The following is a 27,604-nucleotide window of genomic DNA, read 5'->3' on the forward strand; positions in this document are numbered from 1 at the left end:
CTTCAAGCAGATTGAGTCATTAAGATCACAGATCCGTCATCAGTGACAACTTTTTTTTAAGACATCTTCAAGTGGAGATCTCTGCCAATAGACACGTTTATCACAGCACAAAACTCAAAATGGTCGAATTGCACATCAAGAGCCAGAATCGATGGGAAATGGTATTTTGATGAATTGATCAGCGAATGTTCTGCATGCTTTTTTCCCGGTTTCCCTGGTACCATCATACTGGTAAACCTGGAATACTACAGAGTTAGAATGTTCCTCATTGCTCAAGAAGGGTTGATACAGTGGTGATATTTGGACCTTCTTCAGATTTTAGAAAGGCGACTCAGGTATTACCATGCTATCTTCTTCCTTCAGACTCCATGGTCAGTCTTGCTGTCAAGATTTCCATTCAACTCTATCATCTTTGAACTTAGCAGCATGGCTCTTGAGTACGTGCAATATGAGCATCTAAACTTTGCCAAACCCAGCATTTACATTTTCAAAGAAGCCAATAGGCCAGTAACCAGAAGTGCACATGCCTTCGAGCGCAATACATTTGTTTGTTTTTTATGCCAACAGCAGAATTCCAGTTCCATTGTTAGCCAAGTAGAAGCAGTGTTGCTAAATTCTAACTTCTGCACAAATCGATCCTAAAGTTCGCTTCCACTTAAAAAAAATGCTTCTTCTGAGGTACACCTGGCATCAGGAAAGACACTCAAAATGTATGACTCAGACATCGTTTTTCTGCTCTGTCTGTTACGAAGGATTCGTGGACTCTCTACCCCTTAGGATCTTAATGTAGTCCCTTTTCAAAATTTACGGTTCATCCTTTTGAGTCAGTACTTAAGGGCTTCATGCCCCCCCGCCACCCATTTTCTTGATTTCTATTAAACTTCCCATAGTGATGGCAAACTTCACACTGACTCGGCTAAGGAACCACCCTCTATATTCCATTAAGCTAAAGTAGTATTGAGAACCCCCATTTCATATCTCACCAAAGCAGTCTCTAATTGTCATGTGAGCCAGACCTTTTCTCAGCCTTTAAGCATCCTGCCTCACCGACAAAGATTTCTTCATTCCTTGGAATAGGTTTTGACAGAACAAAATAAGGAAGTTGAGTCATTCTTTTTCAATTCTGGTCCACTTAGAACATGTTTTTCTCTTGATGGATTGTGTTGTGTTTAAGTTTTTGCTACCATTTTGTCAATGATCCCCTACCAGGCAGGCTGAAAGCTCACTATATCGGAGGCAAAGCAGCTCAGGCTGCCTAGGTGAGAACTGTTGTATGCAAAGAGCTGCATGGAGATCCAGTCATATTTCCACTAGACACTACTTGGGCTCAGTCTCTGAGTGGGACAGGCTACCCTGAGAAGTTTGTTTGGTTGACTGCTTCCTACTGTTGATTTTGCCATTGTGTGTCTTGAAGACCCAAGAGTTTGAGGATAGACCTGGTATTCTATTTCAGCGTTGGACTATATTACTGCAGATCCTAACATGTGGGAGGAAATGATCCTCGCTTGTAATCCTGGTTATGCATTGTACAAATTTTCATTGAAGTCCTAAATATACTACCCCACTTCCTGGCTTCATCTTTTGAATGGTTCTGTGTTTCACAGGAGGGATTTATTTAAGTCAGTCAAAAGAAAACTGAATTTATGAAGCAACTGCCAATAACAATGCCTGATGGAATATGGAACCTGCTGTTTTCCTATGTGTTCTTTATTGTGCAGCAAATATAGGGTTAGTGCTGCAGTTTGGTAGAAGTATTATTTTGTTTTAAATTACTCATTTTGTAAATAAAATAAAAATAGGATTATTTAACATTCAGTCCAAAAACTGTGGTTATAACTACAGCGGCTATGCCTGTAGTTAAGGAAATGTCTGTCATCATTTAGATAAATGTTTGACGTAATATGCTGTAAATGTTTGGCGAAATCACCCCACACACAAGGGACTGTTTTAATCTTTCTGGTTTAATGTTTCTAGCTTCCGTGCACATTCTGAAATGTGGAACCAAGATAACAAGTTATCAACTCTCTGTACACAGCCGGCGGTGTTGGATTTCAGTTCCTTTTACTATATGTTGTAGTAGAGTGTCTTTTACGTTGCATTCTGCTATCTTGGATCAAAGCTTAGCAATTTATCATTAGTGGCTAATGGTAGAGAGTGAAAACTTTCCTAGCTAACGTAACAGAAAGTTTCAATTCTATTAAGGACTCAGAGCCGAGGATTATGCCTTCTTTCTCCACTTTATTTTCACAGCAGCGTAGAAATAAACAAAAACTATTTTTCCTTTGGAACACTGGAAAAAAGTAGTAAAGAAAACAGCATGGCAACAACCAATCAGGAAGGAGCACCAATGTCCATTCAGGGGCTAGAGAGCCCAACATAGTCCCCTGTCAGTGTCCCCTCTTCCTGAGCCCGAAGACAGCCATCCTGGGCACATCAGGCACCTTGTTTCTGGGAATCAGAACCTGAAACAACAGGGAACACATTACCCAAAAGGAACTACTACTGAAACCTGTAAAGAAACATGTAGCAGTCACGTAAAATACAGTACACCCATAATACCTATCTCAAAGACGAGTACTTACTGCAATACGGGGAGGGGGTCTCCTCCAGGAGTGTAGGGCGGGATAAACCTGGCCTCCGAGTCCTTAAAAGACTTGAAACTTTCCGTTATGTTCGCTAGGAAATTTTTCATTCTATGTTAGGACTGGAGGCGAGGATTATGCTTGTTCAAAGCTTGCCCAAAACCAGTTGAGCCATATTAAGCACTGGTTTAACGTAAAGCCTCTTAAAGGTAGAATCCGAAGACCAACCGGCCGCGTTGAGGATCTCCTCCAATCGGGCACCCAAGCCAAACGCCTTAGAGGCCATAGCTCCCCGCGCTGAATGCGCTCCGAAGTGACGAAGGCTAATGCCCGCCTCTTGCATCACCCAACTAACCCATCTAGCTATAGTGGGAGAAGAAACCGCCTTAAAGGGTTTCCGGAGCGCAATAAAGAGCTAACGCTCTCCTGGTGGGCGGAATTCTTCCGTCATTTACTCATAGGCTTTGAGACATCTAACAACGCACAGTTTCGGAGAGTCAGGGAACTCTGGATAGGAGATAACCCTGGTATGGCATTTGGTACGACAAAGCAATGTGAAGTTCACTCCCTCAGGAGTGAACATTCTTCCAGAAATATCCAGGGCTCGCACATCCAAGACGCGTCTGCCAGTCACGAGGCAGAGAAGCATGGCCAGCTTTGCTTAGAGTTCTTTCCTGAAGAGAAACCTGTTAAGTGCCAAGACAGAAACAGGTTGAGAACCAGATTAACATTCCGAAGAGTGGAATAGTGCGGCTCCGGAGGTAACGAAAGGCGAATACCGCTCAGGAGCCTGCAAACAAAGGGATGCTCGCCGATTGGGGCTCCCTGGACCGGCACATGGCCAGACCTAAAAGTGTTATTGGATCGGTATGCTAAACCGTCGGAAGCGAGCTGTTCCAGGAAGTTCGTGATGTGAACAACGTCGGCGACCAAGGGATCAAAACCCCGTCGCAAACACCAACTGGTCCATCTGCCCCACACGGATTTGTACCTTTTGACCGTACTGTCCGCCCACGACTTAGAGATGAGGCTCTCAGCCTCCCGCGAAAGTCCTGGGGCCTCCCATCTGCCCCTCAAATTCGCCACGCCATGAGTAATAGCAATCTCGTCACCACCAGCGGATGAGGAATCCCGTTTGGGTTCGTGAGAAGAGTCGGAAAGTAGGGGAGTAGGATTGGACAATCCCAAGAAAATTCCAGAAGAACCGGAAACCAGACTTGTGACCTCCAGAGAGGGGTCATCAGTACCAGATCCGCCGACTGCCTGCGGACTTGTGCAGAGTTTCGTGTGATCATCGCGAAAGGAGGGAACGCGTATCAAAGGCTCCAGTCTTGAAGGAAGGCATCCGTGGCCACCGCCAAGGGATCCGGCCTCCAGCTGAAGAACCCCGGGATCTGGTGATCAGCCTGGACACGAACAGATCCACTGAAAAGGGACCCCAGTGATCGTTCAGTGTCACAAAAATGGACTGATCCAGTTTCCATAGGCTGGAGTCTCGGAAGTGGTGAGACTGGAAGTCCGCTTCCAGGTTGTCTCGGCCCGGCAGGTACTCTGTGGTCACGGAAATCTGACTGTCCAGGCAATATTGCCAAAAACTTGCCGCTAGGTCTGAGAGAGCCTTCGATCTGGTACCTCCCAGATGATTCACTAAGCGGACTGCGGAGACATTGTCCATTTTCAGAAGAACGCAGGACTGTACAGAGTCCCTCGTCCAGCAACGCACTGCAAAGGAGCCCACCAGAAGCTCCAGACAGTTGATGTGTAATTTCTGTTCTTCGGGTGACAACAAGCTGCCTGTAGACAAATCGCTGCACCTGGCACCCCAGCCCTGTCTGCTGGCGTCTGATTCGATTACCAGATCGGGGCTGAACCAAAGATCGCTCTGCCATTCCAGGCCTCCATGTGGTCCAACCACCATTGGATCTCGGCTTTTGCTTCTGCAGACAAGGAGACCTTGTGGGACTATGGGAACCCTTTGCAGAGGAAGAACACTTTGAGGCGCTGAAGGGCCCTGTAATGTAGTGGGCCCGGAAAGATGGCTTGAATTGAAGCCGAAAGAAGACCCACTACCCGGGCCAGCTGGCCAAGAGAAACCTCTTCTTTGGACAGTACGTGGTGTAGCTCGTGCCGAATCTTGGCTATCTTCCTGGAGGGAAGACTGAGAGTAGAGGTTGTGGAGTCGATCACGAACCCCAGGAAGGTAAGAGACTGGGCAGGATGTAACCAAGATTTGCTCTAGTTTATCATGAAACCCAGGTCCTGGAGGAGGGAGACAGTCATCTGAAGCTGAGAAGTCAGCTGACGAGGGCAAGAAGCCATCAGAAGTAGATTTTCTAGATACACGATCATTCTGACCCCTCGAGTTCTCAAACTCCACTGCTGGCTTGAGGACCTCGGTGAAGCACCAGGGGGCCAAGGAAAGGACAAACGGGAGAGCTGTCAACTTGTAGATGAGGTGTTGTCAAGCAACTTGAAGAAACCGTCTGTGAGGAGGAAAAATCAGAATCACTAAATAGGCGTCCTTGAGGTCCAAGCGGATCATCCAGTCCTGAGGACGAAGAATGTCCCGAAGGAGATGTATTCCTTCCATTTTGAAATGGCGATAGACAAGACATTCCTTGAATTTGCTTTGATTTATAACAGGTCTTTTGCCTCTGTCTGTCTTGTTCACCAAGAAAGGATTGCTTAAAAGCCCCTGGGGTACATCCACTAAGGCCGGGTCTTGCGCGGAGAATTGGATGGGCAGGGGTCTGGTTCTTTGAATTGGATGTCCCATGAACTCTATGTGAAACCACTGTACCGTTTGGAGAACCCATGCATTGTGTGTTAGAGACAACCAAGCCTGGTAACAACTTGCCAGTCTCCCCCCAATGTTTAACCGGGAATAAATGGTGAACACTCACCGGAGTTAGAGCTGGAGGATCCTCCCCGGAATCCTTTTCTTTTCCCACGTCGTCCTCTAGTGGGGTGAAAGTTCCCGAAACTGGACTGTTCCTGGTACTGACCGGAGCCTCTTTGGTTACCCTGGGGGTGCTGAAGAGTGGCCCCTGCTGGCCCCGCGAAAAACACAGGGGAAAACTTTCTTTATTTTGGACTGAGCTCTGTCCAGCGACGTGAATGTAACAAATTTGCCGAGCTCTTTCACATAAGGCTCGCCAAACAAGCCACAGTGCGCAATAGTGCCGTACATGGAATCCGCTAGGTCCCCTAACTTTGGATCTATCTTTATTAGGAGGGACCGGTGGCACTCTGTGTAGAGGGCACAGTTTGCATTGCCTAAAAAGATAACCACCCTCTGCGCCCAGCTTGAAAGGGCCTCCGGGGAGATAATGGAGCCAGACTCTTTGGTCTCCTCGGCCATATCTAGAATTTTCGTGGCTGGGCTGAGGGCATCCAGGAGCTTGTGCTGTCAAGCCTTTCAGGATCTATCAATCCCTTTCTTGGGATTACAAATAAAATTTTGAAGGAAGGTGAACATGTGGAGGTCAATCTCTGGAGGGAGTCACGGCCACCTTCCCCTCCAAAGATGGGCCTGGACATTCCGCCTGTAGGCAGTTGTGGGCCTCCTTCTCTAACGGACGGCGAATGTGCTCTGCCACATATGCGGCAACTTTCTCTGCTGGGACCCACTCCGAGGAGCGGGGGTGGATGTTAACATTGAGATCCAACATATCCGAAGTGATCTGTGGGGGAACTGGTGGACGTGAGGGGAGCCAAGGCCTTGAAGGACCGGAAGAATCGGGGTCACCAGCCATGTCCGTGTAGGTAGACTGGGGTGCTGGGGTGGAAGGCGGGGGATTCCCTGCAGGTGGCACCTTTTGGCTATTTGCAAACGCCTTTCGCAGACGCTCGAAAGCATCTGAATGTAGCCCAGGCTCCCGGGGAAGTTTTGCCGGTGAGGAGCCAGTGGGAGAAGGACCCGAAGGACCTGAGGAGGAGGGACCAGCAGTTATCCGCTGGTTCAGGTGTGAAAACGCCTGATTAATTTGGCGAGATAGCCTATCTTCCAGGGAGGGGATAGCCTGATCCACCACTTGGTAAATAGACGAGTCCACAGCCTCATTAAAGACATCATCCCAAGACATGTCTGCAAATAAATGGGTGGTGGAACTTACAGGGCCAACAAAGTCGTAATTTTTCTTACAAGGCTGAGTGGCTGCCCACACATTTTTGGGCTCTAAATCCGCGAATTATACAGGGTTCTAGCCCCGGGGACAAATGCTGGCTAAATCACAAAAAAATCAAGAGAGACTGCAAACCCCAAAGGTAAACACTGGCCCAAGATATGTCCCCTCTGAAGGCCTTTACAGGCCAATACAGGACCTCCCAAGAGGCGTCAGGAATAAATGAATACCGACTTCGATTACCTCAAGTGCATCGAGCTGTGGAAACGGAGCGTAGAATATGTAAATCAACGTTCGCGGTAATCAGGACACCGCCGTTGTGTACAGACCCCCAACTGGAAGTTCACCTCTGACCAGAGCTCCGTGCCTCAAGCGCGCGCTGTGTTTGAATTCCTAAGGAGAACAAACACTGGGTTGCGCCAAAGCCATCCTCCCGCGCCACCTATCGGCGGAAGGTCGGTAGAATGAGCCAGCAGACGCCGCGTAGGTACGGGAAACCCTGTACCTGCGTTGCCATACAAGAGAAGCGCTCAAAAAAAGCCAGGAACACAACACAACGCGATACGTGGTTCAGAAATTTGATTCCAACGCCTGAAAGAAAATACACTGTGGGCGGAGCCCCATAAACACGCCTGAAAGGCAAGTACAATAGCTAATAATACTAATAAAACAGCATACAAAAGCATTGAACCATTCATTACGAACACTACTACACAGGAAAAACTGAGGAGCACTTATCTCTAGCTGACAGAGGAAGAGGGGACACTGACCGAGGACTAGGTTGGGCTCTCTAGCCCCATATTGGACATTGGTACTCCTGCCGGATTGTTTGTTGCGATGTTTTCTTTACTACTTTTTCCGGTGTTCCATGGGAAATTTATTTTTTCGGTCTCGGCCTGCGTAGGCTGTGCTTGCGCAGTCTCGCCGGCGAGATCTGATGTCTCTTAGTGTGGGGCTTGAACCCGCCCCTCTTCTCCATTGGCTGGCTTCCTAAACGGAGGCCAGCCATTGGAGAAGAGGGGCGTCTGTCAGTTCAAGCCCCATCATTTTGGGATTCGGGGGCGTGTTTTTTCATGTTCTTTAACTCCTCTTCCCATTGGCTGTAATTTTACATTCCAGCCAATGGGAAGAGGAGAGAAAGAAAACCACGCCCCCGAATCCGAAAATGACAGGGCTTTCTCTGAGGCATTTCTGCATGACCTCGGAGAAAGATGGTAGTCCTTTCCCCCTTGTTTCCGCAATCAGATCAGCCTTAACCACTCCTTCCCAACCTAGTTCGCTCCTCCCAAGGTAAAGTTCGCACACTTAAATGCTCTCCAGACGGGAGATACTGGTGCGGGGCTGAATGTGTAACTGGCCTCTAGATGGAGGTTGTTTAAAGGCTGATTGACTCCGCTTCGTATGCGGCACAGCTTCGACATGGCCGTCTGAGCGTTCTTCGATGCTACACCTCTTTTCTCGTCTCGCTGGCCATCTCTATGATCCTCGGCGGAGAGAGCGCCTCTATGACGTCATTGCCATGTCCTCCGCAGATTGAGGTTGGCGGAAACCGGGTTTGAGAGGTGCTTTGTCCGTGCACTTTTCCCTCCCTCCCTCCTTTGTCCGTGCACGTTGCCCTCCCTCCCTTCATCCGTGCACTTTGCCCTCCCTCCCACCTGTCATCTGTGCACTTTGCCTTCCCGCCCGCCCTTCTTCTGTGCACTTTGCCCTCCCTCCTGCCCGCCCTTCTTCTGTGCGCTTTGCCCTCCCGCCCGCTCTTCTTCTGTGCGCTTTGCCCTCCCGCCCGCTCTTCTTCTGTGCGCTTTGCCCTCCCGCTTGCCCTTCTTTAGTGTGCTTTGCCCGCCCACCCTTCTTCCGTGTGCTTTGCCCGCCCGCCCTTCTTCCGTGTGCTTTGCCCTCCCCCCCTTCTTCCGTGTGCTTTGCACTCCCGCCCTTCTTCCGTGTGCTTTGCCCTCCCGCCCGCCCTTCTTCCGTGTGCTTTGCCCTCCCGCCCGCCCTTCTTCCGTGTGCTTTGCCCTCCCGCCCGCCCTTCTTCCGTGTGCTTTGCCCTCCCGCCCTTCATCCGTGTGCTTTGCCCTCCCGCCCGCCCTTCTTCTGTGCGCTCTGCCCTCCCGCCCGCCCTTCTTCTGTGCGCTCTTCCCTCCCGCCGCCCTTCTGCCTTGCGCTCTGCGCTAAGCCCGGGAGCTTTGCTCTCCCGCCCGCCCTTTGTTCTGTGCCCTATGTCCTCCTGCCTGCCTTTCATCCGTGCCCTATGCTGTCCCGCCCGCCCTTTGTCTGTGCCCTAGGTCCTCCTGCCTGTCTTTCGTCCGAGCCCTATACTGTCCCGCCCGCCCTTTGTCTGTGCCCTATGTCCTCCTGCCTGCCTTTCGTACGAGCCCTATACTGTCCCGCCCGCCCTTTGTCTGTGCCCTATGTCCTCCTGCCTGCCTTTCGTCCGAGCCCTATACTGTCCCGCCCGCCCTTTGTCTGTGCCCTATGCCCCCCTGCCTGCCCTTTGTCTGTGCGCTTTGCCCTCTTGCCTGCCCTTCGTCTGTGCTCTTTGCCCTCTCGCCCGCCCTCCTTCCTTGCGCTTTGCCCTCTCGCCCGCCCTCCTTCCTTGCGCTTTGCCCTCTCGCCCACCCTCCTTCCTTGCGCTTTGCCCTCTCGCTCACCCTTCTTCCTTGCACTTTGCCCTCCCGCCCGCCCTTCGTCCGTGCATTTTGCCAGCCCTTCGACCGTGCACTTTGCCCTCCCGCCTGCCCTTCGTCCGTGCACTTTGCCCTCCCGCCCTTCATCCGTGCACTTTGCCCTCCCGCCCGCCCTTCGTCAGTGCACTTTGCCTTCCCGCCCGCCCTTCGTCAGTGCACTTTGCCTTCCTTCGTTGTGCTTGCTTTCCTGCCCCCTCTTCCCTTGTTGTGCTTGCTTTCCTGCCCCCTGTTCCCTCGTTGTTCTTGCTTTCCTGCCCCCTGTTCCCTTGTTGTGCTTGCTTTTCTGCCCTGCCCTGCAGGGCCCTAGCTGGCGCTGAGTCTCTCCTGGTCGTGGCCCGCTGCTTGGATGACACAGGTAAGCTCACCCTCCACCCCGTGCCCCCTTAAGTGCTTGCTTTTTCTGCCCCCTGTTCTCTCGTTGTGCTTGCTTTTTCTGGCCTCTGTTCCCTCGTTGTGATAGTTTTTTCTGGCCTCTGTTCCCTGTGTGTTACTCTGTGTGTGTGTGTGTCTCTGTGTGTGTGTGTGTGTGTGTGTGTGTGTGTGTCTTGTGTGTGTGTGTCGGGGGGGGCTCTGTGTGTGTGGGGGGGCTCTGTGTGTGTGTGGGGGGCTCTGTGTGTGGGGGGGGCTCTGTGTGTGTGGGGGGGCTGTGTGTGGGGGGGCTCTGTGTGTGTGGGTAGCTCTGTGTGTGTGTGGGTAGCTCTGTGTATGTGGGGGTGGCTCTGTGTGTGTGGGGGGGCTCTGTGTGTGGGGGGGCTCTGTGTGTGGGGGGGCTCTGTGTGTGTGGGGCTCTGTGTGTTGCCCTCTGTGTTGCCCTCTGTGTGTCTGTGAGTTTGGCTCTGTCTGTCTATGTGTTTGGCTCTGTCTGTCTGTGTGTTTGGCTATGTCTGTCTGTGTGTGTGGCTCTATCTGTCTGTGTGTGTGGCTCTGTCTGTCTGTGTGTGTGTCTCTGTCTGTGTGTGTGTGTGTGTGGCTCTGTGTGTGTGTGTGTGTGTGTGTGTGTGTGTGTGTGTGGCTCTGTGTGTGGGGGGGCTCTGTGTGTGTGGGGAGGGCTCTGTGTGGGGGGGGGGCTCTGTGTGGGGGGGGGGGCTCTGTGTGTGTGGCTCTGTGTGGGAATCTTATTTTTTTGTAGGTGGCTCTATGTGTGGGTGGCTCTGTGTGTGTGTGTGTGTGTGTGTGTGTGTGTGTGTTGTGTGTTGTGTGGGGGTGGCTCTATGTGAATGACTGAGGGGTGGCTTCATATTGGTGGCTCTGTGTGTGTGGGTGCTCTATGTGAATGACTGTGTGGGTGGCTCTCTATATGTGTGTGGGTGGCTTTGTGTGTGTGGGTGGCTCTGTGTGGGTGTAAATGCAATAAGTCTCGCATTTGCGAGCGATTAAGCTATTGGCATTGTAAATGACAATGCCATTTATTTATACGTTTTAAAAACCAAAACATAAATAAAAATAATGTCATGAGCATTGCCAATTGCTCTAACTTTAACAATGCCGAGTCCATTGCATTGTAAATGCTTGTTGTTTATTTCTATGCTGGTGTGAAAATAAAGTGGAGAAAGAAGGCATAAACTTTGCCTCCAGTCCTGACATAGAATTCCATTTCTGGATCAAACACCAGGCTTTTAGAGACCCCACAGTTTTTTCAGTTTCATGTTTTGCTTCTCAGATTAGAAGACCTCTGTCAACTCTTAAGATTTTTAGACCTAATTTTGACTACTCACGTTAAAGCCTAAAACTGATGTTGCTGATTTTTGATCCAGCAATGCAGCCCTCTCGAACACACTACTCGTTTGTAAGTTAGGATGCCAAAATGTTTTACGTTACGTTATATAAGTGATATAGTTAGAGAGAGTGTCCCACACCACACTCAGACATTCATGACTTCATCCAGTGACTGAGTCCCAAAGCTGGAGGAAAGCCAAAAATGCTAATGGACATGTCTGAAGCAGAAGCACCATAGCTCCCCTCCATCCGATTCTGCTGCTGGTGCCTTGACTCGCAAGTGCTCACTTTATTCTGTAGTACCTCACTGAGACGACAACCGTATCTGCCAGTTAGGCCAAAGAGATGTTTCTTGACATTTTGGTGTATTTGGTTACTTTTCCAGACACTAGTACGCTAGCTAGGAAGAGAAGAGGCCAGAATCGATCCTACGATTGACTACGGGAGCACACAGCCTTTCCTTTCAGGGGCATGTTAAGCAGGGGGCACTAGAGAGGAGCATACACTGCAAGGCTTGCCCACGGATGGGGCTCATCACTTGGGACTTTGTTGGTGCTCCCTCTCCCAAAGTGAGGTTACGGAAGGAGGTGCAAGGGAGCCGCCCAAGTCCCAAACAGTGGCGCTGGAACAGAGGTGCTCTGTTATCCTCTTTAGGAAGTTATTAAATGTGACTAAATTGTTACATCAGTTTCTTAATAAAGGCGTATTCCCACTTCAGATTGTGTCTGTAATAACAAAAAAAATAATAGGAAAAAAAAAGTCCTTGATAGGGAGATTGTTTCCCCCATTATATATTTATTATGTATCGAAAAACTTTCATACCTTCTTGTAAATGCTTAATTTCTACTTCCCATCTTTTTCTTTTTCAGTCTCGGATAGCAAGCCAGAACGAAGCCCTGGCCCTCCAGTCGATCCGAAACATCCGAGGCAACACTCAGTGCGTCGACTGTGACATGCAGAGTAAGTACCCTCCTTTAATGAACGTGCTGTGCTGCCTGTACCCTGGAGTGTGTGAGGTGTAAGGGAAGTCGCTGCTCTGGGGCACAAGATGTGACTCGTACGTGGCAGTGTGGTCAGTTTTGTATCGTACTCCTTGTTTACTGCTGCGTGGGCCACTTAGAAGCATCTTTGCTCTGGTGCGTCCTCGTCTTTAGATGTTCACAGGTAGCTTTTCTAAATGTTGCCTTTGCCTTTCGTATTGTGCGAAATTATGTTTGAGTTTTACATCCACATTTTATTCCTGGGGAAGGCTGAAAAAAATATTTTGTCAATTGTAAATTCATATAATGAATCTCATGTCTTTTCTAATTGTAAATATGACTAATTTTGAAATGATGGATGCAGTAACTGTTGTTTGTTTACTGTGGTAAGCCAAACGAGCTGTGATCCAGTCTAGCTGGACAAACGTCCAAAGGCTGCATTCATTACAGTCAAATAATTATAACTTATATCAGAATATTTATAACCCAAGTTACGGTCATCAGCCAGAACTGATTCCAGACATTAGCCCTTTGTCTCACTTAAATTTAACTTGTGTGTACCCGTATCTGTGTGTGACTTTCCAGCACGTCTTTTGGGGATGGTCCTAGGCCTCTGAAATCCTCCTCCTGAACTCAGCCATTCGGGGCCACTGAACTCCAGTCCGTTCGGGGCCACCACTCGACCGCAACACTAGCCAACTTGGAGGATAGAAGGGGCTAGGAAGAAGTCTCTTGTAGTAATTGATCGCCATGATTACAAATTCTCAGACAAGGTGCATAACTGTGTTGATTGTCTCACTGAAGTAATATACTTTCCCATACCATGTTGTTCTCAAAGCACTTGCTGATCTCGAAGTGTTATAAAAGGTATGTTCACAACAAACATTATGACCTTGGTGTCCTCTGCAAACTGCAGAGCAAGCAACATTCCTAGCAGTTTAGATGTCTCAGTGGGTTGAACATTTGCTGCTGGCATCTCGTCTGACCTGTCGGTTACTGGTCTGAATATCGGTACTGCCAACTCAGCCTTTCTTGCTTGTGAGGTTGATAATTGTGCATTTATCATGCCTAGTTGGGATTTAACGCGCTTAGAAATGGCACCAAGTTTATTATAAAGGGCTATGTAATAAATGAGGTAGTGAAGCTGATGAGGTGCAAGATACCAAAAAGGCCAAACTAGGAATGTTACTCTGTGGCCGTGATGAAAAGGTATATACCCTGCTGGCATGAGAAGAAATCAGCACATATACAACTGAAGTCTACATGGTAAAGTATAATATTTGGCATTGGTATACGTGTTGCTCTTTTTCAATTTCACTTCACAAAATAATACTGGTAATCATGACTCAAATGCTTACGGCCTGGTTCACTTGAATTTCTTTCTCTGTTACCTGAAACCTACATTCTGCCTAGTGCCGTGATGAAGGGAGAAAGTATATGCGAAATATTTTGCACTAACCCTGTGGGATATTAGTTATTATTCCTGAGTACCATGTTTCTTTGATTAGAGCAAGGTCTAGTTTATTGCCCTTCTTAAACAGCCTGCACCCTAAGATGCTGCCATGTTGCATCAGTTGGCCATTCTCCCACTTTTGAAATGGCTGGGGATGTCTGTTGAAGTCTGAGCCATTTGCAAGACGTTCAACTATTTCCCTGCATTGAATTGGAGCTTTGTCACTTCCACAATACTAAAAACATCTTGGCAGCTGTGTGGTGTAACATATTGCACACCACTGAAGAATGAATGGGGCATTACCACACATGCGCTCCTTTATCTCTCTGTCCGATTTGATTTGGTTTTCTTTTTTGTCTGTTTTGGAAACTTGAGCCAAAATGTATGATGATCTGAGGGCCAGTGTCTTATAGTTTTATTTCAGAACCCAGAAATGTGTTTTATACTTCTGCACTCGTGAAATGCCAAAACAAATCGCCATGCTCCCCAGTGTTGTTTAGTCATTAATTAAATATACAAATTGACTCCCCTCTGGCAGTTCATAATAAATATTCCATACCTCTCTGTTCCGAGAGTCACTTCTATATCTTCATAAAAATCCTAATAGTTGGAAGCTTGGTTTACACCACCTTCTTCAAGACCAAACAAACGCAATTTCAAAACCATACAAACTGTAGTATCGCTTTCCCAAGTGCCACAGTGCAAAACCGCAGTTCAGTTCACACATAGTTAGTGGCATCTTTTTGACTGGCTCGCCAAAGGGCTCGCGGTTGAAACTCTTGAATCCTTATTTCTGTATTGCACTGGTATAGTATATTTGTTTTTCTTGTGTCTTTATGGGCGCTGGTCTTAACAATTAAAACCTAGGAATAATCCCTAGAGATATTTACTGCACCATAGGTATATATTGTATTACTTTTCCTTTCCTTATTACTATCTTCTAAATAAATAGTTTTTACTCTGGCTGCATATATTTGCTTTTTTATGCTAATGTGCGTATTTGAAAGCAGTTTAAAAGTGGAAGACACTCCTGTTCGACCCACAAAATAGGCAGATGAATCATTATGTTGACCTGCCTCTTTATGTGTTTTTTAATGATCGTTTCCCCCCTATGAAAGCTCTGAAAACCTCCTGGATTTATCTCTGGCAGCAGCCAGACTGATCCTTGAGAAATGGTAGAAGTAGGGTTTCTGGTTCTCCAGTATAGGTCTATACTCTTATTATTTGGTATCAGTTCTGAACAAGCCAAGAAGAGCATGTCAAGGAGGGTCCTCGTTTCCAGTCAGAATAGTTTTATGTAGGAAGGGATTGACAGTATGTTGGACATCAGAGCGTAGGGTTTGCAAATATGGTAAAGCTGTGTAGCCTCATCCTCGAAAGGTAGCGCTTTCCCTACACCTCCTAAAGATAGCAAATCCAAGAAGCTGGACCATCTTGGGAAGATGTTTTCTTCCACCAGCTTAGGACTGCAATCAGTGAACACTGCATGTCTCTTGGGCCGTTACACACATTTTCGATGTGAGACACGGTTGCGCAAGTGCTGCCACAGTGCCCAGAGGAGGCCCGGACCGTGCTTGCCTGCACTGTTGCTAAGGGTCGAGACGCTGGATATTGCTGACTCGCTGGGTAGCACGAATTTCGCATTGGTAGCCCAGAGGCTACGCCTGGCTGACAACCTCTGGCTTCTTTGGGGATGTCCAATCTACCTTTTTGGACATGCCCTTTGATGGCCGTCGCCTGTTTGGTTACAAGGTGCTCGAGCACTTCAAGGACTCTAGGGCTACGGCCTCGGCCTTCTAGTAACCTCTCGCCCCATGCAGTCTGCCTTTTGCCCCTTTCATGGGGTGCCCACCACGTTCCACCCAGAGCCACAGGGCCGCCCGAACCACCCAGCCCCTGCAGGGACGTGGGACTCAGCGTTGTGGGTCTGGGGGCCAGAGGGTGGGTCAGTCAACCAATGCCCCCCCCTACAGCTGCTTTCAAACCTTCCTAGTCTGACTTTTCAGTTGCCAGTGGGTGGCAGGATCCGCAATCACCTCCCCCACTAGCACAAAATCACATTGGACAAATGGGTTTTGCAGATAGTCCAAAGGGGGTACTCCCTCCCCTTTGATAATACCGCTCCCTCCATGCCACCAGCACTACATTGCATGTCGGAGGGTCACTTAACCCTTCTCCGTCAGGAAGTTACGGCTCTCTTGACCAAAGGAGCTATCGAGCGAGTCCCTGTGCCAGAAGTATGTCATGGTTGTTATTCCCACTACTTCCTGGTACCCGAAAAGGACAAAGGCCTGCGTCCTATCTTGGATCTCAGGGACGTCAACCACTTCCTCTGGAAGGAGAAGTTCAAAATGTTGACATTGGCTCAGGTCCTGTCTGCTCTCGACCCTGGAGATTGGATGGTAGAGTTGGACTTGCAGGACCGCCTATTTCCACATCCCCATCCTGTCAGCCCACAGGCGTTACCTAGGGTTCAATGTGGGCCACAAGTATTTTCAGTTTACCATGCTCCCCTTTGTCCTTACCCCTAAAGTGTTCACAAAAGTGATGGCTGTGGTCGCAGCTCATCTGCGCAGATCAGGGGTTTCAGTCTTCCCCTTTCTCGACGGCTGGCTGTTGAAGGCAAGCTCCCCCCAAGCTGTCGTCCCCCACTTCCAGACTATGGCGGACCTCCGGCTCTCGCTGGGGTTCACTATCAACATGCTCAAGTCACACCTGATTCCCTCTCAGAAGCTCCTTTCATCGGAACAGTTCTGGATACAGCAGACTTTCGGGCTTATCCTCCCGAGCAGCGAGTCCGAGATATTCGGGCTATGATACCGATGTTTCAGCCTCTATCCAAATTTCGGTGAGAATGACCCTGAGGCTGCTGGGCCTCATGGCCTCCTGCTTCCTGCTGATGGATCATTCCAGGTGGCATATGCAGGATCTGCAGTGGGACAAGCATCAGGGGAATCTTTCAGATTGCGTCCAAATCTCCAAGGGCAGTTCACACCAATTGCAGTGGTGGCTAACAAACCAGGATTAGGTCAACAGCAGATCCCTCTCACTTCCCTAGCAAGAGTTCACAGTGGTGATAGATGTGTCACTCCTGGAATGGGGCGGCCACATGGGAGAGGCAGAGACCAAAGGCCTCTGGTCTCTTGCTGAGTCCGAGCTCCACATCAACCTTCTGGAGCTCCGGGAGATTCGTCTTGCACTGAAGGCATTACTTCCTTCTGTCAGAGGAAGGGTAGTGCAAGTGTTCACGGACAACACCACCTCCATGTAATACTGCAACAAACAGGGCGGGTGGGGTCGTGGACCTATGCTAAGTGGCTCTTTGCCTTTGGACGTGGCTGGAACATCAGGGCATGTCCCTGGTGGTTCAACACCTGATACGGCTTTCCGCCTATACCACTTCTGCCGAGAGTGCTGAAGATTATCAATCGCGACCGGGCCCAATGAAGAGTCTGGTATCCAGAGCTCTTGAACATGGCCATCGATCCTCCGATCAGACTGCCTCTTCAGGAGGCTCTTCTGTTGTAGCAGCAGGGTACGGTCCTCCACCTGAACCTGTCCAGCCTCCACCTCCTTGCGTGGAGATTGAGCGGCGACAGATGACAGCTTTCGACCTCCCTTCCAAAGTCTGTAATGTCATCTTGGCAGCCATGTTTCCTTCTACTAAAACAGTATACACCTGTAGATAGAACACATTTGTGGCATGGTGCGCAGCAAAGGCTGTGGATCCCCATCCTGCCCCTCTTTCTGAGGTTCTCCTCTTCATACTTTCTTTGGCCCAGCAGGACTCTGCTCTTTGCCCCCTTAAAGGCTATCTTTCGGCCATTTCAGCCTTTCTTCACCTTCCTGATCAGCCTTCTCTTTTCAAGTCCCCTATTGTAAATAGGTTTACCCACCTATTTCCTCCAATTCCTTTTGTAATGCCCCACTGGGACTTCAATCAGGTCTTAACTTACTTTATGTGCGCTCCTTTCGAGCCACTGCATAATTGTCCTCTCAGACTCTTGACTTTAAGAACTGCTTTTCAGGGTGCTATCACCTCTGCTCGCAGGGTGAGTGAGCTTCAGGCTCTATCTTCAAATCCTCCTTTCCTTGCTGTCCATCCAGACAAGGTTGTCGAACTAGGCCTTCTCTTCTACCCAAGGTGGTTACTTCTTTCCACATAGGACAGACCATCACTTTGCCCACCTTCTTCCCGCCCCCGCATCCTCCCAAGGAGGAGGAGGAAAGACTCCACCGTCTGGATCCTCCAAAACGTGTGTTAGCATTTTATCTGGATCACACAAAACAATTCCAGGTGGACGATCAACTCTTTGTTGGCTATGTGGGTGCCAAGAAATGTCGATCCATGCAAAAACAGACCATCTCTTGGTTGGTCATCCTTTGCATTAAGAACTGTTATTTCTTGGCGAAAAAGGAGCCGCTGGTAGGACTGCGTACCCATTCCACCAGGGCGACGGCAGCCACTACTGCTTTGGGATGTGGAGTCTCCCTCAGTAACATCTGCCAGGCAGCCACGTGGGCATCACTGTACACGTTCACTAAACATTGCTGCCTGGATAGCCAAGTCAGGAGAGACTGCTTCTCTGGCCGTTCAGTTCTCCAGGACTTTCTGGTGTGAACTTAGTTCGCAGACCCACCTCTGGGGTTGCTGGTGTATCTATTCTAAGGTATGGAATATATAACTAATAGCCTCTTTCAGATGAACAAGTTACTTACCTTCGGTAACGATATATCTGTAAGAGACATAAATTCGTTCTAGATTCCTTACTGCCCCACCCATCCTCCCCGTTCTGCGAACTGACTTCTAGAGTAAGGGACTCCCTGTCAGGGCCCTAGTTTTGTGCACGGTCAGTGTCTTGCATGGCTCGGCGCTTCTGGCGTGGAATGTTGTGTAAAAAAAACTGACGTTAGTTCAAAGGAGCGGCGTCTAAGTAGATACCGCAATATCATCCCGGCAATCACGACGAGGGCAAAGTCAACCGATGCCACTAACCGATGCGCAGGGGTACTGCTGAGAAAAAAATCTCCGGTTCCAGTCGACTCCTGGGGGTAATTCTAAGATAAGGAATCTATAACTAATATATGTCTCCGACAGATATATTGTTACCGAAGGTAAGTAACTTGTTTGCTTACCTTCCCCCACTTCACTACTTCATACTACAAATGGCTGCTACTGGCTTATAGCATAGTAAAAGTACTATCAGTTGAGCTACAGTTTGAGTAATATACCATGTTGGTAAGGAGCTACTGAGGGAGAAGAAATGTTCATTCATACCAGCTGCCGTGAGGCATTGGAAATGGAAAGAAGAGTTTATAGAAGATTCCTGGGATCTCATAGAGGAGAAATGGGCTCCAGAGAGGCTATTCTGTACGAGGCTTGGTGAATGGAGGAAATCAGACGGTAAAGAAGAGGTGGCAAAAGGGGCAGAGAAAGTAAAACAAGTTGATAGTTTGAGGACTCCGAAAAGGAAATACACAAGTGATGAAAGAAAGTGTAGCGGGCCCTAGGAGCTATATGAGACTCTTGTTGGAGGAAGAAGTCACGGTGATGCTCCTAGAATATGAGAAACAAGAGAAGAGGTTAGACAGGATCATCACCGCCTAAAACTTGTACCTTTTTAAAGCTAAGAGTCCCTGAGAAACTGTGGGACAGTTTTTTTTTCTGTTACTGTGGATTTTTTTAAATCTGAACAAAGTTTTTTTATTTACCAGCATGTAAAAAGAGTTGAAGTATGTCTTACTTTTCTTACATTGTTGTACTTTTGTGTTCCTCATTGTGTGAGCAGTTTATTTTACAAAGAGAAGCAGTGAGACTCCTGTTGCTCAAGGCACGGCTTTCGCTTGCTTTGGGTTCAGCTTGACAATCAAAATAAATGAGAACAAAATTAGCTATCTATTACACATAACTTTATTTTAGCTGAACTGTTGAGATGTAAATTTGAAATCCCCTTCTCCAGACATACACATTTTTTCAGACTGGATTAACTATCGTATGTTTATATATTTTTGAGTGTATACCTTGGTTTTGTATTAGCCGTTCAGTCATGTGACCAACACAGACATCCATGACCAATAGCCCCACCAATAAAATATGCTGGTGAAGCTAATTTTTTATAAATGGACCGGTTTTGACTTCCCATTGCACTAACTTCTATAGGCTCAGTGGTATATTCCGTGATGTGTGTGATTTGAGTGGACCTGTATGATTTTACTGCTTCTTAGTGCACAGCTGCTAAGGCTCCTTTTAGGTGAATCCGTTCCTGACTCCGCTTCCTATCTCCCTCTCTTGTCCCACAGATCCAGATTGGGCCAGTTTGAATCTGGGTGCGCTGATGTGCATTGAATGCTCAGGGATCCATCGAAACCTCGGCACACACCTATCCCGCGTCCGCTCCCTGGACTTGGATGACTGGACCATGGAGCTAATCAAAATCATGTCATCAATTGGCAATGAACTGGCAAACAGTATCTGGGAGGGAAGCAGTCAGGGACGCATGAAGCCCTCCTCGGACTCCACAAGGTAAGTCCAACGGATGTCCGTAGCTGCTGCATGTGTATTATAAATGGTGAAGACTTTCTGAGCAGACACAGCTATAGTACACTGCAGTGGAACATGACAACCTGACTTGTGAACAAATAGTTTTAAGTCTCTTAAAGTACAATAAAATGTAAACATTTCTCATGAAGGGGATGTCTAGGTAAGTAATCTCTTTCCTGAGCCATGTATGGATACCTCCTTGTTTGGCACCAGTGTGATGCTAAAGGGAGAAGAAGGTCCTTGAGGTCAGCTGACCACCTTTCTTTTACTGCATTGGAAAGCGACATTCTGACTTGGATTTGAGTGAAAATCCCAGCCATGTTTCATGTTTGAAAGTGAGAACCAAAACTTTTCTACTTTAGGTGCCACGGGCCTAAACATGAAATGGGTCACACCTGTATAAGAGGAGTGTCGGATTTTCAGTCTCCCTTTTTGTCAAATGTGGGGGTATCATCTGGATGACATTTTGCTACTGCTGCTAAAAAAAATAATAATATTGAAAGGATGCAAGATCATTTGTACAATCCCCCTTGCAAATGGAGACAAATCTGATGATTCGCAAAGATTCTTGTAAAGTCTTCTCTCAAACAGTGTGGTGGAGGTGTCCTCATATGCATTTAAACCTGACCAAAGTATTAGACAAGCTATCTGGCCCTAGTGTATTGCTAAGTTAACTTATTTGCTTTCTCTCTCCTATTCGCACCTGTGAGTTTCTCCCAAATACCTAGTGGCGGACACCAAAAATCTTGTGAATTTCCCCAGGCATCAGATTGAATCAAAAAGCTTTCATAGTAATTCCCTTGCACGTTGGCAGATGACGTTGTACGCAAGGCAGTCTTCTCTCCGAGATGTCTTACGTCGGCATTGGGTTTGGGACTCCTGTACACCTTTCCTGCCCAGCCTGCAGAAAAAGATCAGAAAAGACCAGGCCCAATTCATCCTAGTGGCCTTGGACTGGATGAGGAGACTGTGTTATGCTGACTTCTTGGCCATGAGCAGATGTTCTCCAATTCGGCTCCCCATTCAGAATGAAATTCTGATGCAGCAGCAGGGTTGAGTCTCCCGCCCAAGCCTGCACAACCTACACCTCCATGCTTTAGTGATGGTGAAGGCCGGTGCGACATTCATTTATGGTGCGCGTTCTCTTGCATGCTCATTCCACCATTCCAAAGGCTGTGCACAGTGCGTTAGTTCTGGACATTTGCCTGGCTGCCACATGGGCGTCTCTCCACACGTTCAAAAAACATTGCTAGCTGGATAGCCAGGTCGGGTGTTGATGGGCACTTTGCCTGTTCAGTCCTGTAGGATTTCCTGGCCCAGAATTATCACTACAAAATGTATATGCCCATGACCCCCAGGTGACCACTGCATTAAGAGCCAACCCGTAGTAAATGACCTGTTTTCAGATTGTATGACATATGGAAATGCTTTGCTCTAATGTTAGGAGCAGTCTCCAGACACGTGTGCTATCCCTTTAATTGCCCTATGTGTGTTCCTGCCAATATGTTACATTCCCTTTATTCAACATCTCTTATGGTACGGCTGTTATTTGCAGTATTTGCACTCTTATTGTTGTAACAACTGTGTACATTCATGTAGGAAAATTTTCAGGCATTAACTGAAAATGAAATTAAATGCGGTTACGGTGGTGGGTACTGTCAGGATGTAGGAAACAACTATGTTTGATCCACTACCACAACCTATCAGAAAAACACATGGTAAGATTGAAGGGGTTAGAATAATTGTTGAAGAGGGAATGATCACAGCAAACATTCAGGTCAAGCGGAATGGGGAAATGTCTACCTTGTGAGGTTAAGGATGCTAGTGATTAGTTCAGATACAATTTGATTAGCTGTGTTTCAACCTTTCTGAAGACCTAAAGCAGGGGGGTCGATTCCTAACTAATTCAAAATAAGAGCAGTTGCACCCGTTTATAAAACAAAAAAGACTGTTTCAAGGTGTGAGACATTGTGAATGTGGTTGTCTCAAGCTGTAGAGTCTCTTCGCAATTCCTTGGAGCTTTCCTAAATTCTTAAATCATCCCCTGGATTTCATCCCCTTTGCCTGTCATCTCAGCTTTGAATAAGTTAAACAGGTTACTGAGTGATCCCGGTCCTCCAGTGTCAGTTTCTGACACAAATGGGGTGATGGGGTGATGTGGTGATAGAAGAAGGAAAGGTAATGTCAAAAAGACATTGTCCTCATGAAAAGCATATTCACCTGCCCCTTCCCCCACCAATCTTATCACACACACACTCTCTAACTTTCTCAACTACACACTTTTAAGTACCATTGCCTCTAGACCAAGCTCCTTCATTCATAACAAAATTATGATATATCAGCTGTCAGGTGAAATGTCAGTGCCTTTACTTATCTGTCGTCTTTCACCTCACATTTTTAGGTCTCGCCTACAGACAGCTCTGAGCTGTATGTTGTCAAAGACCTATCGTGGAATATACCAGTACTTACTGTCTGCTTGTGCCAGCCCATTGCTTACAGTTGGCTGACTTTATTGTCTCTCATTTGCTGACTTCTTATTTTATGGCTTTCCATACCCTTCTTGTGTTTGTCCTACCCCTGGAGCACTGCTTCGTTACTCCATTTTTGGTTGGATGACTTGTATCCTCCCACTGCTAAAATTCAAGAAACTATGGTTTCCTTTTTTTTTTTCAACGCTCCACTGGAGTGCTGATTTTATTGCTCTCTCCTCGTGTGCTACTTCCAGACTGAAATCCAGCCCCTATGCTCATCCATTGCTTCCCTCATCAAAATGTGTTACTTTTTCTTAAATGCTCCTCTATTGCCCAGCCTTACCATTGCTACCCCTCCACTACTGCTCCCGTGACTCGTCGGTGTTTACCCCATCTCCCAACCACCGCTCTTGCTACCTTCTTCCCCTCCATTGTTCACCTTCCCTGTCTTTTTCTTTAAAAAAATATACACATCTTTCTTGGGGGCACAAGAGCTGCAATGTGTTGCAACGCAGCTCCTTCCTAAAAAAAAAAAAAAACTCTGGCATGTTTTTTATGTTTATTAATTTACTGCCATCTTTGACTGGTAAATTAAGTAAAAAAAAATACCAAAATGGTTATGTATCATTAGGTGTGCAAGCTAATGGCATTGTAATTTTGGGTTCCCCCTAGCATCTTGCGTGTGCATGTGGGATGTATTGCAACATTCATATAGCACTTACTACCCTGATGTGGGCTGCTAAAGCACTTGTTTAAATTGGAGGTGTGCTGCACAATGTAGGGTATGTGGTTGGAAGAGTGTTGTCGTCTTTCTGATCCTGTCTGGGGAGTGTTTGTATGCTGTGCATGAGGACCACTGAGTTACGGTTATAGTGTTATGATACACAGCTCTCAACAGTGTGATGAAGTGTGAGGACGCACAGTTTGCTTTTCAGTAAGCTTTTGAGCTGCTCTGCAGGTGTGATTTTGGTATTTCCTATTTTCATAGTCCACTCCTGGTTACTACACTGGGTTGTTTTTTGTTTTTCTGCAATATTTTGTTTAACATTTAGGTCCTGAGAAGACATTGGTTGGAGGGGGAAATGGTGGATAGATCTGCAGTGATAGACTTTACGATCAACCCATATCTGATGGTCAGTGCGAGATGTCAAGAAGCTATCATTGTATGTAGCTTGTTGGGAACTGCAGTTGTGGGCTAAATTAAAGTCCTCTTGGCCAGAGGCATGTAGAAGATTGTATTAGTTATCCCATGCCCATTCAGTTGGTGATGTGTAGTTTATTGCTGTAGACAAGTAGAAGCATTATGAAACAAGCACTGGTGTGTGTCATGTTGGGGTATTTTTTTCTTTTTTTTTGCCAGGTGTTGTTCAGCATCAGCTTTACGGTAGTAGCCTTGTTTTACTGGTAAAGCCAATAGGTTTAAATGGTGAGAGATAATGGCTTTGCTAATTCTTGTTCATTCTTTCATTCCAGATGTACGTATACTGTGCCGGCGCCTCCCCTGTAGTGCTTTTTTTGCTGTGCTCTTCAGACTATCCTGCTCTGCACCTACGTATTTCATAGCTAGGTTAGCATGCCCCACTGTGGAATATCCCAGCCTGCACCATATCACATAACTTTAAACTCACTGGTTAGGCGCTGTTTGAATCCTGCTGTTTTGGATTTAAAACCACCTTGCCTGGCTTTCTCAGTGTATCCACCATCTTAGAGACATGCAATGCTGCATTCTGTTCATCCTCTGTCCTTTCTGTAGTCACTGCAGCTGTTATCCCACATGTGGCGCTAAAGCCCAGTTTCCTAAAATAGTATTCTTCATCTCTTGACCAAGTGATTCTTAATTTCCTGGAACATTAGTTTTCCTTCACAGAAGACTATTTCCAAGGCAATCTTAGTGATCCTTGGTTACTTGGTGAATTGTTTGGTGAATAAAAGTATGGGAGATGTGCCTGATTTCACTCGCTATAAAAGGAAGGCCTCTCTGCTTTCACTCTTGGGCAGTATTTTGTGTTTCTTTAAAATCCATCTTCTTAATCTGTGAGGGTCAACTTTAGTATCTAGAAGCTTGCACAGTTTATGAATCAGGGGGCGTTTTCTCAACCTTTTGTCACGTTTTAAGGTGTAAAGGGCAGGTTTACCAATATACTAATTACAAAGAATCTTCCCGAGTGTAGAGAAGATTGCCAAGTGAGAAATCTGCGACTTGTGTTGACAGACCCATGATTCGGAGTTGAATGTAGTAGTTGGTTTCGCCTAAATACTTCCCACTGTCCCCTCCACATCTGTCAAACTGTGGGTGCACATTGACAAATTAAAGCCGACTGCTGCTAGAGCAATATTGACTTCCTGTTTCCAAAATCGTTAGACAAGGAAAGTATCCTTAATTGCTCAGGAAAAGTAGGCACACTCTGATCTAGAATTATGGATCTCACTGCCAAGAGGGGAGAGAGGGCACACACCCCTAGCTAGAGAAAGCAAGCACCCACGTTCTCTAGTAATGGGCAGGAGTCACAGTCCCAGAGACATGATGTAAAATATAGTCCAAAATAAAGGCTACAAAAATCATAGCTCAAGCAAAGGGAGACAGGAAACACAGCCCTGCAGAACAGAGCAAAGTTATAGGCAAGTCCCAAAAAAAAAGTCCTATGGAAACATGGATCTATACCTACTGGCAACTGCCAGTAGGCAATACATATATTATTATGTATGTATATATTTTATATCCTAACACGGTATGGCAGGACCTCCACCCTGCGCACCCCTGCTCTCCTCCTCTCTCTCTCTCTCCTTTAGTGGGGGCATCCGCTGTACCTCCTTGTGTGTTGCCTGACAAAAAACAGGTGCATCACTTTAATTATTTGAGACTGCAGAGGCCCCTGTGAAAGGTGAGCATACCTTTCTATTCTGCTTTGCAGAATGACCAGACCTTTGTCCCAAAAATCGAGGCATGTATTTAAAACCAGTGTCAGGATACCGGGACAGACCTTGAAACCCCGGGACTGTCTGGGGAAATCTGGGACATCTGGTCACCGTAGCTAAGGAACTCCCCCTCCCAGGCGGTAAGCGAGACTTACCTCTGCGACCCCCTACCATAACGCTACCGCTGGGAGTGGTATTCTCGCAGCACGCACCTCTAGTCTGCACCAGTACAGCTCCTGCGTGGCTGCGTGTCCCTCCTCTGGCCTGGTGAGCGCCTGAAGTGCCAAGACCGAATGTCCTCTGAGGAAGGTTCATCACAACACACCTCACCGTACCCCACTGTTGGACAGTGGGGAGAGGGGGCTGACTGCCGGCAGTCCTGGGTACTAGGAAGGGCGGGCGGGCGAGATGCTTTGCTGCGGGTTCCTGACCAGGCCCCATCTGCAGTGGGTGACATCTGCTCCCCTCATGTCACTTTCACCATTAACAAGCAATTGAATTAATTAAATGCTACTCAGAACACGCATAACAAGCTACCGGCAGTGTCCAAATTAGCGCGGATAATCAAGGCTGATTTCCTTTATTATCCTGCTAAGTGGTGTGCAGGCCATCATGTGCCATGTCTGCCCTCATCTATTTACACACTGCCCCCACCCCTGCTCCTCACTCGGGGAGCCCGCCACATCGCACCTACTTAATTTGCCAAGATCACCCACCATGGCAGATTGATATTCCTGCCTCTACCGAACACCCCCATTACCAGGCTCCTCTCATGTGCCCCCCACCCTTGCCGTCTCATCTCCCCCCTCCCAGCCCAGTCCTTTGTTACTCCGGCTCACTGATAAATTAAAAAGCCACCCCTGTGGTCCCTGAAGTGAGTAATAGAGGCTGAAATTTCATTTTGCAAGTGGCTGATTTAATGATCCAAGGGGTAATTAATGGCCTGATTATCTTAATGTTAAATATGTCCGGCAGCAATTACTGTGACCTCCTGCCTGTCAAGGTCCCAACTCGGCTCTGCTTTCAATTAAGTTCTCTGGAGCTTAATGGTATGAATAAACTCGTGTGATTCCATCATCGGCGGCCGGGAGATTGTGCTGGGCCCAGGGCCCGATCAGGAGTTTTTAATCAGCGCATCATCTCCTGCTCGAGATCAGAGTTAACAATTACAACAAGGACAGTTTAACTTTCCTCCTCTCTCGCTGCTCCATCCTCTCTCTCTCCCCCTCGCGCTCTCTCTCTTCTTCTTGTAATCGCTCCCAGGGAATTCTTTTGGCTGGGCCGCTCTGCCGTCCTCCTCGTCTCCCCATATATTAATTATCATGTGAATGTCGCTGTTTTTCCGTTTGACAGCCTTAATTAATTGGCAGGAGCGCCCAGAAATGACAGCGCCACTAATTGCAACTCAACGTGAGTTACTGTCGCCCGGATCGCGCGAAGCTCCCCGCACCCCCCTCGCAGCGGCCGGAGACTTGTTGACGTGTCGTCCCCCCCGCAGTCCCCGGTTTTCCGCATCGCGCCCGGGCCCTGTGATCGCATCTGATGGCAACGAGGGGACCAAGCCACGCCGCCGGGCCCAGCGGACGTGCCGTGCGCGCCGCGATGACATTCGCTGCCAATCGCGCCCAGACGGCTGCGTTCTGCGCCAAGCCCAGCAGCTGCCAGGGGAGTTCAGAGTTTACTTTAATAAAATGACTGTCTATTCGATTTTTTTCTTTTCCTATACCCTTTTTTCAGGTGTATATTTCAGCCTTAAAGCAGAATTCTACCATTGTTTTCTTTTTTGCATTTTTTTAAAGCAACAAAATACTTAGTTTTCATATGCCTACTGATCAGTGTTGTCATTAGGTGTGATCAAGAGAGAGCTTCAGCCCGTGGCTGGCCTCATTTTGGGTCAGCCCTTTTCATTTATTGGCCTGTTCAGTTGTCATTCACATTTTGGTTCTGCCCACCACAGGCCACTTGAGACATTGGATCTCTTGCACTGTTAGGAATAGGATTGGGCATGATCACGTGTGTGCTTCAGCCTAGAAACAAGTACATTTCAGTTACAGAGCTTCAGGCCAATAATTTACTCTGTTGATGCTTTTTTCCCAGTCTATATCCTTTTTTTTATTTATTGCAGTAGTTATCC

The 27,604-nt window shown here is 47.5% G+C and overlaps 1 protein-coding gene across 5 annotated transcripts in view; it reads left to right on the top strand.

Moving 5' to 3' along the window:
• Positions 1-27,604, top strand: part of AGAP1 (ArfGAP with GTPase domain, ankyrin repeat and PH domain 1) — a 1,113,642-nt gene that overhangs the window by 987,781 nt on the left and 98,257 nt on the right. For all 5 annotated transcript variants that reach the window (XM_086956296.1, XM_086956297.1, XM_086956294.1 and 2 more), the window contains 2 exons: positions 11,979-12,069; positions 19,843-20,065. In XM_086956296.1, coding sequence (XP_086812422.1) covers positions 11,979-12,069; positions 19,843-20,065 — 314 coding nt within the window. The remainder of the gene's footprint in view (positions 1-11,978; positions 12,070-19,842; positions 20,066-27,604) is intronic.

This window comes from Lissotriton vulgaris, chromosome 2_1, assembly GCF_964263255.1.
Source record: "Lissotriton vulgaris chromosome 2_1, aLisVul1.2, whole genome shotgun sequence".
Taxonomy (NCBI): Eukaryota; Metazoa; Chordata; class Amphibia; order Caudata; family Salamandridae; genus Lissotriton; species Lissotriton vulgaris.